General features: G+C 48.5%; 4 protein-coding genes across 7 annotated transcripts; 3 read left to right on the top strand and 1 right to left on the bottom strand.

The window, feature by feature from the left end:
• Positions 1-193: 193 nt before the first annotated feature.
• Positions 194-1,487, top strand: FVEG_01049 (hypothetical protein). 2 transcript variants are annotated; one of them, XM_018887825.1, is made up of 3 exons: positions 194-411; positions 480-547; positions 692-1,487. In XM_018887825.1, the coding sequence occupies exons 1-3, from the start codon at positions 403-405 to the stop codon at positions 1,023-1,025; spliced, it is 411 nt and encodes a 136-aa protein (XP_018743629.1). In that variant the 5' UTR covers positions 194-402; the 3' UTR covers positions 1,026-1,487. The 2 variants fall into 2 exon arrangements, with proteins under 2 accessions (XP_018743629.1, XP_018743630.1); XM_018887826.1 differs by having other exon boundaries at positions 480-1,487.
• Positions 1,488-1,757: 270 nt separating this feature from the next.
• Positions 1,758-4,393, bottom strand: FVEG_01050 (hypothetical protein). Of its 3 annotated transcripts, none has more exons than XM_018887827.1 (3): positions 3,374-4,393; positions 2,983-3,318; positions 1,758-2,929 (listed from the first exon to the last, which is right to left on the bottom strand). In XM_018887827.1, exons 1-3 carry the CDS (start codon positions 3,837-3,839, stop codon positions 2,289-2,291), a joined length of 1,443 nt encoding a protein of 480 aa, XP_018743631.1. In that variant the 5' UTR covers positions 3,840-4,393; the 3' UTR covers positions 1,758-2,288. The 3 variants fall into 3 exon arrangements, with proteins under 3 accessions (XP_018743631.1, XP_018743633.1, XP_018743632.1); XM_018887828.1 differs by having other exon boundaries at positions 1,834-2,923; positions 3,374-4,255; XM_018887829.1 differs by having other exon boundaries at positions 2,983-4,361.
• Positions 4,394-6,563: 2,170 nt separating this feature from the next.
• On the top strand, positions 6,564-6,953 carry FVEG_14767 (hypothetical protein; the record flags this gene model as incomplete). The annotated part of the gene is made up of 1 exon (XM_018903753.1): positions 6,564-6,953. One exon carries the CDS (start codon positions 6,564-6,566, stop codon positions 6,951-6,953), a length of 390 nt encoding a protein of 129 aa, XP_018743634.1.
• Positions 6,954-10,800: 3,847 nt separating this feature from the next.
• Positions 10,801-12,322, top strand: FVEG_01051 (protein phosphatase methylesterase 1; the record flags this gene model as incomplete). Its single annotated transcript, XM_018887830.1, has 3 exons — positions 10,801-11,218; positions 11,276-12,096; positions 12,156-12,322. Exons 1-3 carry the CDS (start codon positions 11,004-11,006, stop codon positions 12,320-12,322), a joined length of 1,203 nt encoding a protein of 400 aa, XP_018743635.1. The 5' UTR covers positions 10,801-11,003.
• Between the last annotated feature and the right edge of the window lie 532 nt (positions 12,323-12,854).

Below are 12,854 nucleotides of genomic sequence, written 5' to 3'. Positions count from 1 at the left end.
GATTACTGTGTCGATATGATAGACATGACATAACTAAATTCCTCAAGTGTGTGCGTTCTCCGTCCATCAGCCCCGACGGAAAGGCCGCAGTTAATATTATATCAATAACGAGCCATAAGGTCGAGAATGAATGGGTCAAATGCTCAAAGAGTGTACCTACCCGTGACCAGTATGTGGGAGCGGCACCCATGACATTTCCCGGCCGCTAAACCGGAATTGAGCTCCCAACCTCAGCTCTTCCATCTTCACGTAAGAACGAGACTGAATTGCATCTTCGTGAAGCTCGGGACTATAACCGCCCGCCAAATTGCCTACGTCTCTATATACACAACACTCTGAGAATCTCAAGCAATTGCCCGCGTGATAGTTGCTCGCACTCTCTCAGGAGCCAATACGCTTACCATGTTCCAGGTTAGTAGCCGAAGTTGAGGTTAATATATTTATTAGTCTTGGATGCTGAGAATGTATTTTGAACATAGCCTCACCCTGGTGATCAATTCCACCTCCGCCTCCACAGAGCACGCTCAGTTGTATTGACGACACAAGAGTAAGTTCAGTACCACTGAGACAGGATTCGCCGCGGAGACACCAACATAGATTCTATGTCATATGAGGACTAAGAGATGTTATTGCCCGCGCCTGGAACAAACGAGACAAAATCGATGCACCTTGCTGACATTGACATGTACAGGCTCGTTGAGGTCAGAGCAGCTCAGCGTACCTTTGAAGGTGCCTATGTCCGCACAGCTCTGGGACAGTTCTCATTCGCCCTTATCATCCTCAAAGTGTTCACCGAAGAGTTCTATGCCATCGGTGCCCTTTTTGCCGTGTATGGGGTCGCAGTAATGCTAGTAGCCATATACCGCCGATACGAAGGCCAGAACCAGTTCTTTACTTCTGAATCCCCGGATGGGTCACTGAAGCGGAAATTCAGGACGAGCGGGAATAGTGTATTGCTATTGACAATGCTGAGCCTGAGTGCGTATATAACTTTGATGGTTTTGACGTGGCGTCTAGTTTCATAGTCATTTTGCACTGTCTAGGTTATCAGGAAACACCACTTCTCATGCTACACAGCACCTGGATATCTCCAAGATATCATCGAATCCCTTTAGAAAAGTAACACCTTGCACATTTGAAGCATATGATATTCTCCCCTTCTGTGTACTGCTGGTGGCTTATTTCTCTCCATTGTACTTAGGTCCTCGCCTTTCAGGGGGAAGGTAAAGAGATATTAGCTCTGAAGGAGCCTGAGAATATATTATAACGGACCTCACCCCAACTGTTGCCGCAGATATATTAACTTGAAACATTCGAAATCCTTTTATTCTTGAGCATACCACTTATCAATACAAATTTAGTAGATCTGGAATGCAGACATCAAGTTTATGTAAACCTCATCAATATCCCACCAAGATAGAACAAGACGGCATATTTAAATCAACACTTTATCGTATACATACTCTTAGTCAGAATGAATAATTACCCTCATTCCATAAATACTCTCAATAACTATGCTGATAATCATATGATTCTTCTATAGGGAATGGTCAATCACCTATGACCGTGCGTTTAGCCAGTGTGACATGAGGATTCGCTTGGTTTATCTCAGCTTTTGCTCTCCTAGTTTTCTAGACTGATGATGTTAATTTCTCCAAATCATACGGATAAGGACTTCTCTATTGAGCGGGTTGTATCATGTGCGCTTGGTCTGGTTTCGTTATCTTCAAGGCTACATAAACGAAGATGGGAAAGCTACTTAGAATGGATAGGGAGACAGCCGTCGCCTATAAGCCACGAACAACATTTCAAGCTCTATCTTATACTCATACATGCAGTAATTTCTCTATTGCTCTTGGACATAGACAGATGTCAAGCTATATATAGTTGTCGGAACATAGCCAAGACTTTTGATTCGATGTTCAGAATGACAGGCTGATGGGTTGATGCCGCCATCAGAATCCATTAACTAAAACTACGAGAGTTTGAAAAACATATATGTTTTCGTCATAAGAAGAAGCATTCGGAGCGAGGCTGGTTTAGCCTACGAGGTTGCCTTGGGGAATAATACAAGTATGGATTACTGGATTATAAGGTAAAGTGAGACCCAAGAGGTTGCAGGCCGTTCATCAGCTCAGTGACACAACAGATTAACGCCAAGATAGGATGTATATATCATTATAGGTCTTACTCAGATCACTGGACGGACTGAGCAAGTCATCAACGCCGCCTCCGTAAGCCATTCTCGCCCTATTACAAGCCCAGGATATATTATGTGCTGTAGACCATTATCGTTGGCTTTGATATGTATTCATGGCCTGTTGACCAGAGGTTCCCTGAAGTTGCTGATCTTGTAACCCCCTTTCGTGAGACCAATCATCCCCGTACGTCTCTGGATTCTTCACATATGTGTATCCAGGATATGCCTGCGTTTGGTTCCATGCTGGGTAGTTGGTCGCAGGCATCGCGTTTGGTGGGAACGGAACCGCTGTGTTCATGCTGGAGCTATCAAATCCAGTGACCATAGCGTTCATAGAAGTCGTATAGGCATCGGACAGGGCGGATGGCCTTCGCTCGAATTGTCGACCTGGAGCCATTAAAGAGTACTGAGAAGGTTGGTTGCTGGACAGAGGCTCTCCTCCGTATGACATGGACCGTGTTGGTGGTGCAAACTGACCCCAAGCCATGTCCATGTCACCCCGGGGTACTGGCTCCGAGTTCACAGGGGGCCATCCAGATGGGGAGTGGTTCACCGAGGTAAATGGAGAGAACTGCGCACTCATCGGAGATCCCGTGGCATATGTATGCCATGGAGTACTCAGATTCGAGGACGAAGTTGGGCTTTGTTCGGGCGCTGTAATTATCCAGCCGGCAGGATGTTGGTTTCCTGCTTCCGGGGGTGTCAAACTTGTAGGTGAAGCCCCTGAAGCTGCAACTGTGGATTAGCTTAGTATTATAAAGTATTGATGATCATCGATGAACCTTTTGTTTGAGGTGGAAACCCTTTGACTCCTTCAGCTTCTGTGATTTTGGGAACTGCAATTGGCCCAGGTCTCTTTGACGATGGCACAAACGGTGGCTTTGTCTTCTTGGGCTGCTCAACTGGATTGCTGATCGAGGTTGCGGGAGACGAGGTTGCCGAGCTTCCTTTTGGACCTGTAGAAGATTTCGATGTTGGCTTGCTTCGTGAATCGTCAATCGATGCCTGATCTACAGGGAAGAAACTGCAATCTTTCTTCAAACGAATGCAGTTGATACAGCGTCCTTGTGTATCATTAGGTGACGTGATGCACCTGATCTTTCGGCGCCGGCAGTGACCTTGTGAAAACAAGTTAAGACGAGAACACTCATGTATTGGCAGACCTAGACCTACCACAAGCCACCGAAGTACGATGGTAACCCAGCTTGTTCCTTTTCTTCTCGCCCAAGTTCCCGTTTTGCTGTTGCTCTTCTGCCTCGGAAGCCAGTAAGGAGGCATTGTTCGGTGCTGAGTAGGAACCTTTCATATCCAGACCATGATCTTGGCCTAGTGATGGGGTATGAGGGTCGACCATCGTCATGGAAGAGAGTTGTTGAGAAGGAAGCGTATAGGAAGGCATGAAGCCTTGGGGTGGCATACCCATCTCATTGTCGACAGGGGAGAGTGGTGGATAGTGGTAAGACATAACGCCAATCATGGGAAGCTCGGACGATGTACTCTGCCACGAATTTCCAGCTCCGAACGAATAGAGTTTCGAGCAGTCCTGCGACGTTATCGCGATGGCCATGGACAGTGTGCAGTGATTGTGGTTGTCTTTGTGGTTGTCGGCAATGAGTTTAGCTGGGCACTCTTCCAACATTCATCGAAAGGATAGGATGAATTCGACTGCTTGGAAAGAATGAACAATCGGATCGAATTGAGTTGAGTTGAGAGCTTGTGCAAGCTGTGCCTAGAGCTAGAAGCTTTGCGGAGGTGGAAGTATATGCCGGGGGACGACACACTTGGATAGAAGTACCGATACCTTACAGCATCGGTACACAAAACGAAGACGTATAGTAGAGAACGTCCCTGAAGACGTTACTGAAGAGCCTGAGTCGCAATTGTGATACGGTTTGTCAACGGGAACGATTGATGTTTACATTGACCAGCAGAGGGCTTTCAGACTCTGGCACAAAGAGAGAGCAACGAAGAAGAAACTCCCAGCGTGGCAGCAGGTAGAGAAAGGTATGCCGTGAGGGAAGATCAAGCTCAAGGATGGCAACAATACGGATAATAGGATCAGGTTTCTGACCAGATCAAAATGTGGTCCCTGGCATGTATTTGACCTCTGGTCCCGAAGACGATCGACTTCTAGGGTCAGCGCAGACCAGGCCAGGGTCTATGCTCTTAAAGATAATGTAAGGTATCAAGGTATCTAGCGGCAACTAAACCATGGACCAGGAAAGGGGGGGTCTGGGGGTGTGAGGGATTCAGATAGAATCGGAGGCTAAACCGACCAAGATGGTCTAGTATGCAGTCTCTTGTGGGCTTAGCACTGATGAGTACCGACGACTAAAATGGGGGATAATAAAAAGGGTGGTGACAACGAAGTAGTTGGAGCGCCACCGTGATGTTATATTGGCCCGAACAAGCTGGGTACAACATGGGCTACCTGAGCGGCTATCGACAGGTCAGAGATCGATCATGTTCAATGCCTTTCCTAGCATATCTCACTCACTCACTGCCTGGATCCAATGTCTTTTTTTCTTTTCTTTTCTTTTCTCGACTTGCCTCGGCGGTGGTGGGCTACCTAGCACTACCGCTGAAGTAACAGCACAGCAAGCATGTACGTAGGCTTTGTTGATGACAAGCGGCCAAGACATTCCTGGCCCAGGGCCGCGGAAGATGGGCCTGCCAGCATAAGTGCCAACTGGGATGCAAGATCAAAAGTAAACCTGAAGATCCTTGGAGGCAAACAAGGATGGATGATGGGGGCAATATCACACATTTGGCTTCCCAAGCTACGCTGAGTACGGAGTACCAAGTGATTCTTCAACAAGCGCGATGGTTCAGTAGTAGTGTCATCTTAAGCGTCTCGATGGCTTTCCCAACACAGGAGCGGCTAATAATAAATCATAACGCGGGGCCTCACAACCAGAATCAGAAAGAAAATGTGAGCTCATGTCATCAGTAGAGATGCTCCCCGACCTAAGATCCCATGGAGTTTAGGTCGTACGCTGGGCCTTTGAGTAGGTATAGTGGCTCCAACCTCCACTGAGCTGCGTTCGGTGATGGCGGTTTGCGGACGAGCCTAGCCAACAGTACAGTACAGTACAACAATCAATCACTTTTGCTTGTGAGGCTTACAGTACATACGAGCCCGTCACCCCTGTCAGGATACGAATGCCGGGACCGGGGCACCAGGGCGAGAAAGCCGGGGCCCCGATGCCATAACTAGACTTGATGGCCCTTGAGCGTTGCGGTGCATGAGCACGGGGCATTGATGTTGACGTGAGCAATAACCATTCTCCTGCGTCAGTCCCAGGAAGACGTGAAGAGCTGGCTGGCTTGATTAGTGTGAACCATTGACAGTGCGGCATCGTATATACCAAACTTTGATTCAGTAGGCTCTATAAGGGTAATACGTAGAGGCATATGTGGTCAGCCAATGATTTATGGATACACATAAGGGGCAATATAATAATAATTTGAAGCAAAGCTTCTAGGGGTAGTCATAGACATCGTCCTCTTCTTTTTTATCCTTGGAAATGATCAGAGCTGCGACCTACAAGTTTTCCACGGTTCCCGAAATACCATTGATCATAATCACTCGTGCCCGAGAAGTCGAACTGGCGCGTTAAATATACAGTACGTGCGTCTCAGCTCGTTGATGTTACCCCTTCTCTCCACTGATTGATAGTATGTGCGTGTATCGATGTCTACCTTGGTGTTTACTCATTGACGTCTAGGGCGGGTCGGTCACATTTGGCGAAGAAGAAGAAGAAAAAGCAAAGACTAAATCACCTAAAAAAGGCCAACGGGTTTTGTCGGTATATATCCTGGCCCAATTGAGGAAGAACAAACGGCCCTCAGAATCGGACAAGACGTGGATCATCAGTCAAATTTTCATATTCCTATTCGATTTTGAGAATCTCAAAAGGCGGGGCTCGGCTGGGTGTGTGTCCTGGGGGCCTTTGCGCTCCAACTGCAAAAAGTCCAATCAAAATTATAACACAAACCCATTAACATCCCAGCTGAACCTGGCATCGACCAAGTAGTGGGTAAGCAAAGTTGTTGATCAGTCCGCAAGGTAGTCCCAATGCGGCAAAGGGGTCGCAAAACAAGGTTCAGCCAGAACGCAAAACCACTTAGTGTGCGTTATGTGAGCCAGGTCAGTTCTCAACTCGGGTACATATAATACCCTCCTTACTCAGAAAAGTTGATGTGGTATTGTCTGTGCGCTTCCCTCTGTGCTCTGACAGCTCTGCAGGTTCGCACACACGCGAGATTATCTATCACAAGAGACCTCGCTTGGCAAATGTCTATCGCCGTAAGCGCTGCAGGTATCCATTTGCCGATCTCTTGACGTTCAAAATTTGTGTGGATGTCGCCAGGTGAGCACGATGGCTGTATACGTACGGCTGGTTACTCTGGCATCAAACCCAGCAGCTCCAAAATCCTGGCACATATAAGGATTTCAGGCGGGCGAGTTTCAATGAGCGAGAGCAGCCTGTCGCAAATTGATTGCAAAGCCCCTGTACCCAGCAATGCCCCCTCCTTCAAGTTGTCAACGAGGTCTGAGAACATCACGGACCAATACGAGCTTGACCCTTCACACAACATCAACCTGAGAATGCGCCTGCAACTAAAGACATGCAGTGGTGTTTATAGACGCCACCTCGCTGATGTTTTGGTAGGTCCCATGCCAATGGTGTCTTGGTGTTGTAAGAGGGCCACTCCTTTTCAGCAGTGCTGGAAGGAAGGGAGTTGTTGACTCGGCGCAAGCTTACGTAGACACGGGATAAAAGGATACTGGTGAGCACGTCTGCTCCCAGATGCAGAGAAGAAGTGATGCCGTGTCCGGGACATCATGAGGTCGGGATGGCTAAAGAGTTAAAGATCTTCCCGACAGAGGCTTCACGTCGATCTGAGGATACTCCCGGCGCTAAATGGACGGGCGTCGGGGGCGAAGTTCTACGGAAATATTAGTGCCAATAGACACGAAGCTAAGAAGCACCAGAGAGAGCAATGGGCTTGGGAGGGGAGATGTGCGACGGCAACGTTGACTTGGGCTTGGGTGTTGCCAAGAAGCTGTGAGTTGAGGAACAAAAATCTAACACCTGCCTTAGCTAAGGCTTCTCCTACAGCGGAGGATAAGACCTCGAGCTGTTGTTTGACCTGCCTCCATCTCTTGTGAGACTGTGAGGTGAGCAGAGCAGAGCAGGCCAGCTTGGCAGGGGAGGGGGCGCTGCCCACCCACTGATTGACGGGAATCGAGCCTCCCGCACGTGCACGTTCCTTGACGTGCACTGAACTTCCTATCTGGGGTTGCCCTGGGTGCACAGATCCCTTTGAGAGCCCATCTTGGCTGTGCTACGCCTTAGTCTCCCCACTTCAGCTGCTTTTTTTTCTCCACCAACCTTGTCAAGTGCCGGTGCACCAATAGCAGATCAGATCTACGCAATATCTCCTTGACATTCTTTTGCACGGCCGGTACAGGTACGGCCTCCGGGTCATGTGCCGCGAGCAAGCCTCTTCTCTTGATGTGTGTGTTTGGTACTGTACATATAAGAATGGAACTTTTAGTCCGTCGACATGGTTCTAACTTATTACCTGACTGGCTGACTGGCTGACGGTCAGACCCGACGAAAAAGCCGAGGCAGGTAATCTGTCAGAGATGCCCTCTGCCTCCTCTCTGTTTTTGCAACTGAGACCCAATACTCTGGATATTTGACGCTAGATAGCAAATTCTCTCTTATTGAGCAATTTACGTGGAGCGGCCATCAGCTGGTTCATCGTAGCCCCTACACGCTGACCATTCAGACAACGAGGAGTTTATGTACGTCTCAGGCCCGAGTACCCCTATTGGCCCATAGCCAATAATGGCTACATCATGCAACACATGAGCAATACCGAACTTTACAAAGCAAAGACGCCCCTCGCAACCACATCATTCATGCTCCGCCCATGCCGTTGAATAGACAGACTTGACGGGGGGAATAACCCTAGGTTCATAAGGGTCTGACTGTATGTCGATTTGGTGGGGGAGGCTTCTGTCCACAGATTCTCGAGATGGCCAGCCTACCAACTTCCAGGAATTCAATTCGAAGTGTGGCTTGATCCCGTGCGCCGAGATCCAGCGTCTTGGGATGGTGGGAAGTATTCAAATATCCGATTCAGTTATCATTCAACACTCCACACAGACACCCAGCGTGGAAAGAAATTCGTTATCAGAATAAGACTAGGCTGCGAGTCCCCTGTTTAACAATACTGTATAAGCCCTTGCAGCAACTGACTGACATAGTTATTGGCCAACAATTTTCCGTGCCCCATGCCAACAGCAAGTGTTACACAATACCCAGTTCTAGGGATAGATGTCAGGAGCTTCTCAGACATTATCCAGATGCGAAACATAGCAATGATTTCAGTGGCTCTAAGCTAGTTCGTCACGGGCTCTCAAGGCTCTCAATAATTACGCCGCTAACTCGAAGGTTATCCATATTGTCGGGGCATACTTACTCACTTTCAAAAGCCACCCCCACCATTTGAATCCGTCAAGTTGATGAGAGTTTGGGGAAATACCAACTGAAGCATTCTATATCTCGGGCATCCCGATCGATCTTGTTAGGCGATCGCTAGATCTTTACGCCGGGCTGTTAGAGGCGGCGCCACCAGATGGCTCTCTCAAGTCTCAGGTCCCGCCCTTGGAACTATTACAAAATTTTCCGAGACACTTTGTTCCATCATGGTCCGTCAGGGAAACACCTGTGACCTGAAATCCATGCAGTCGGAGACCCCAGCCTTCTGAAGTTTGTCTCACATATACGGGCCACTGAGCTTTCTAAAAGAAAAAGAAATGGGGCCAAGACTCGTCGCCCTGGGATTGCACAGTTTACGAGTTCATGCCAGTAGCGGTTCTTATTCACAGCCATCCCACTACTACGCGGGTACCATGACATTGCTCACTCAATCCGCTCAGGCTTGTCTTACCTTTTCCAAGTGATTCAAGGAGCTTGACAAGCGTCAAGAAAATGATCTGAAGGAAGCGACGCTTTAGTTCGTGGGGATTTCACACCAGAATTTCCTCCACCACCCCTTTCCTGATGTCTTTTCATACGTCTCGCCGGTGTGCAGATCAAGGCAGTACCCTAAAAAGTTGTAAAGATCATAGATTTCATTATTCTATTTTCTGCGTGAACGTCCTGGGTTGTGCCGCTAACAGCTGCTAAATAGTTGACAGTATCTATGATCCCGGTCAGCGAGGTTGCGATATCCGAGGACAGATGCAAACTCGCGCAGCAACCAATGAGAGCCATGGTCATGTCGATCATAAATGCAAATGACAACTGTGTGACGTGCTTTCTTTGACCTCAATACTTGTCACTTCTGCGCCACTTAGCTACCGTATTTAGCCCGTTCCCCATTCCTCTTTTAGAGAGTCAACAGATGCTGACTAGAGTGTATTTTTCATATTGAGTTCTCGTTTGCCAGCACCACATGTCGGACCAGGATGCAGGAACATGGAATCTTTGAGCCGCTAGCTGAGCGCCAGCGGATTCGCTTGGAGCAAGATTAGGCACTCGAACGGTGGTGAGCGGTGGGCTGCTAACCCTGTTCAGTTTGATTCGGCGTCGAACAAGGGTTCTGTTTCCTTTGCTGACAGGGGTTCGGGCAGGCGATGTTTCTTGCTCGGCCGAGTGTCTCGTGAACAAGGTGTTCAGAAAATTCCGAGGCATTTGTGTTGGTTTTCCAGATTTTGTATATCGTCTGCAGGGTAGGCGAATTATTCAAATGTGAATACTTGTTCTTATTGTCCTTGGGCACTTCACTAGGTCAAAAAGGAAGAGGGCAAATGGCCATGAAAAGTACCTAGGCAGTTATGGCGGTTATACTACGTATTGAGTTCGTGATGGGAATTCCCATTTTCGGTCCCCTCCATACGACGGTCAAGTAACCGTCTAGCCGTCGCCCCTCAGGCTGTCAAAGAAGTGAGCTACTGCATGGGTGGGTGTCAGACTGACCCTTCAAGATCTAAAGAATGAAACCATGATTCTATAGCCAAGATGCGTTGAGCCTAAGATCTAGGCGAGGCGCCGAGCCAGAACTTTGTAGCCCTATCAGAGAACAGTGTGGCCAGAAGTTTAACCTTCGATGAGATAGCTATGCCAATTCGCAGTGGCTTGATCGGGTATGGGGATGTGGGAATATTGATGCTTAGGCTTTTCCCGATGACACCTCGATCAGCTGTTATCGAATTGAACGATATACCAGGAACGGCCGAAGTTGCATATAAATTGATGTCAACTTGTTGTTCGAGACTCAACTAAGTACTGATCGGTCGAAATGGCTTTCCTTAGTGAGAGACGTGTCTGCATCCATAAAGAAGCCGCTCTCAGGTAAGTGAAAGAACTGTATTGGTGAAAGACAACATACCAACTTAATGACGAGGCTTATTAGGAAATTAAGAGAATGGTTAGAAACCACATGAAGCAAATACCCGCACTGCAGATTTGCTGCGGATCTCTCTTCAGATACAGTGTGCAATAAAAGGCACACACTATGCCCCAGTGTTTGCAAAGGCAAATGGATTCGGATTGTGCTGGTTGGCTGACTCGGGTATTGCCCGACCATCATCACCAGTTGCTAAAGACGCCAGAGGACACCACTGCGGCTCCCATACTGTACTGATCAAAAGCGACGTCGCTCGTAGAAAGCTAGAGTCTATCACGAGTGTCAGCACCAGGAGCGTCTCGTGCCGTCCGCATCTGTTTTCGCATATTGGCAGTGCGAATGGAACCTACGTCATCTACAGACCGTATCTATCATGAGCGACCTGCAGCGAGCATGGGCCAAGGCCAAGTACAGCATATCTAACGATACATTTGACGAGGTCGACGAGGAGCACGAGAATGATGTACTCCCCGAGTTGCCGGAGCCTGTCGACGATGACTCTTCCTCAGCCTCGTCCGCCTCGTCCGTCTCCTCGACAGGAACCATCATACCATCGCCCAACCAGAAGCTGTTTGCTCGACCTCAAGGGTACTTTCCAATTAGCACTTTGATCAAGTGAAACATGGCGGGACTGACAGGCTACAGAGTCGCCCGCGGCAGGACCCTGGAGCAGATTCCCTGGACAACCTATTTTGAGCGCGAATTGTCTCTGAAGTCAGAGCAGGACCCTGAAGTAGTCCACCATGCCTATCTCACTTCACCGGTCGGAAAAGGACCATTGTTTGTGATGCATCATGGTGCCGGATCATCAGGGCTGTCGTTCGCCGTTGTTGCTTCTGAAATAAAGAAGCGGTTGTCAACAGCAGGTATCCTGGCCATTGATTGTAGAGGTCACGGGTCCACAAATGCACCGGGCGACAAAGCACTGGACATGAGACTGGACACTCTATCTTCGGATCTGTTCTGCATGGTGCAGCTCACAAAGAGTGAGATGGCCTGGCCAGAGATGCCCCCGATAGTTCTCGTGGGACACTCCTTAGGCGGAGCAGTTGTTACTGACCTGGCCAAGTCCGGTAGGCTTGGAACGTCAGTTTTAGGCTATGCTGTGTTGGACGTTGTGGAAGGCTCCGCTATTGATGCTCTACAAAGCATGCACACCTATTTGTCTACGAGACCACTGGGCTTCGCAACTCTGCAAGCAGGTATCGAATGGCACATTCGATCTCGGACGATACGAAACTCCATCTCTGCTCGGACATCTGTTCCTGCGCTGCTCGTCTTTAACGAGAACGACGACCCGACAAGGCCGTGGCGATGGCGGACCAACTTGGGTGCAACACAGCCTTACTGGGAAGGTTGGTTTATAGGGCTGAGCAAGAAGTTCTTGGGGGCGAAGGGAGGAAAACTCCTACTGCTCGCTGGTACTGACAGGCTGGACACCGAGCTGACCATCGGTCAAATGCAGGGTTTGTTAACCGTTGGACTAATGCCGTTTTCTGAACATTGTGTGCTGACCGACTGACAGGGAAATATGCATTGCAAGTGTTCCCCGAGGCCGGTCACTTCATTCACGAAGATTTGCCGGAGAAGACAGCCGTTTCGCTGGTCGACTTTTTTCGCAGAAACGACAGGAGTGCTCTCGTGCTTCCTCCTAAAGTTTCGGATCTTCTCAAACAGGGCAAAAGAGTATGAAAAAAAGACTAAATTGACAAGGTCTAACGTGTTACTTATGACGTTGGCTTCATCAAACAAGGTTTGATGCCGACCCAACGAGCGGTGCGCCGCCCAAGAGCCGGATTATACTTTCAAAAGCACATTGCAAGTGGGTAGATTAATATGACAGTCATGCAAAATATGTACAAATATGCAACCTGCCACTCCAGGTTCCTTCCGAGCATCTTACAGCTCGGAAGAGAGGATATGATAGCAGTTCTGATAGCGGTGGCTAGGTAAGGAACTATTGGCGGAGGCGTCTATTTAGACTTGCTGTGAACAACCGGGCTGGACCCCGAAGATAGAAGCATGCATTGAGACACTAGAGGATCAATAGTGATTACCAACCATTCCCAGATGATCGAGACGTTCTTGTGTCCCGTGTTAGCCTTGGTGTTAATCAGGTATCTGATGATGAGTTTCTCCTTTCGGTGTACTGGCACTACGGTTGGCATGATCTAAAAACGCCTTGACGATCGGGAATAGACTAAGTTCTGTTGATATGAAGTGG

Source organism: Fusarium verticillioides, chromosome 1 (assembly GCF_000149555.1).
Source record: "Fusarium verticillioides 7600 chromosome 1, whole genome shotgun sequence".
Classification (NCBI taxonomy): Eukaryota; Fungi; Ascomycota; class Sordariomycetes; order Hypocreales; family Nectriaceae; genus Fusarium; species Fusarium verticillioides.
The sequence above is the reverse complement of the archived record's forward strand: the minus strand, read 5'-3'. Positions and strand labels throughout refer to the sequence as shown.

What these genes read in the sequence shown, in the direction of transcription:
- FVEG_01049 (XM_018887825.1), top strand. An exon ending in GTTGTATTGACGACACAAGA is followed by an intron (nt 548 to 691) that starts GTAAGTTCAGTA and finishes TGACATGTACAG; the next exon opens with GCTCGTTGAGGTCAGAGCAG.
- FVEG_01050 (XM_018887827.1), bottom strand. Translation starts at nt 3,839, where the DNA reads ATGTTGGAAGAGTGCCCAGCTAAACTCATTGCCGACAACCACAAAGAC. An exon ending in TCGTACTTCGGTGGCTTGTG is followed by an intron (nt 3,319 to 3,373) that starts GTAGGTCTAGGT and finishes TGTTTTCACAAG; the next exon opens with GTCACTGCCGGCGCCGAAAG. An exon ending in GTTTCCACCTCAAACAAAAG is followed by an intron (nt 2,930 to 2,982) that starts GTTCATCGATGA and finishes CCACAGTTGCAG; the next exon opens with CTTCAGGGGCTTCACCTACA.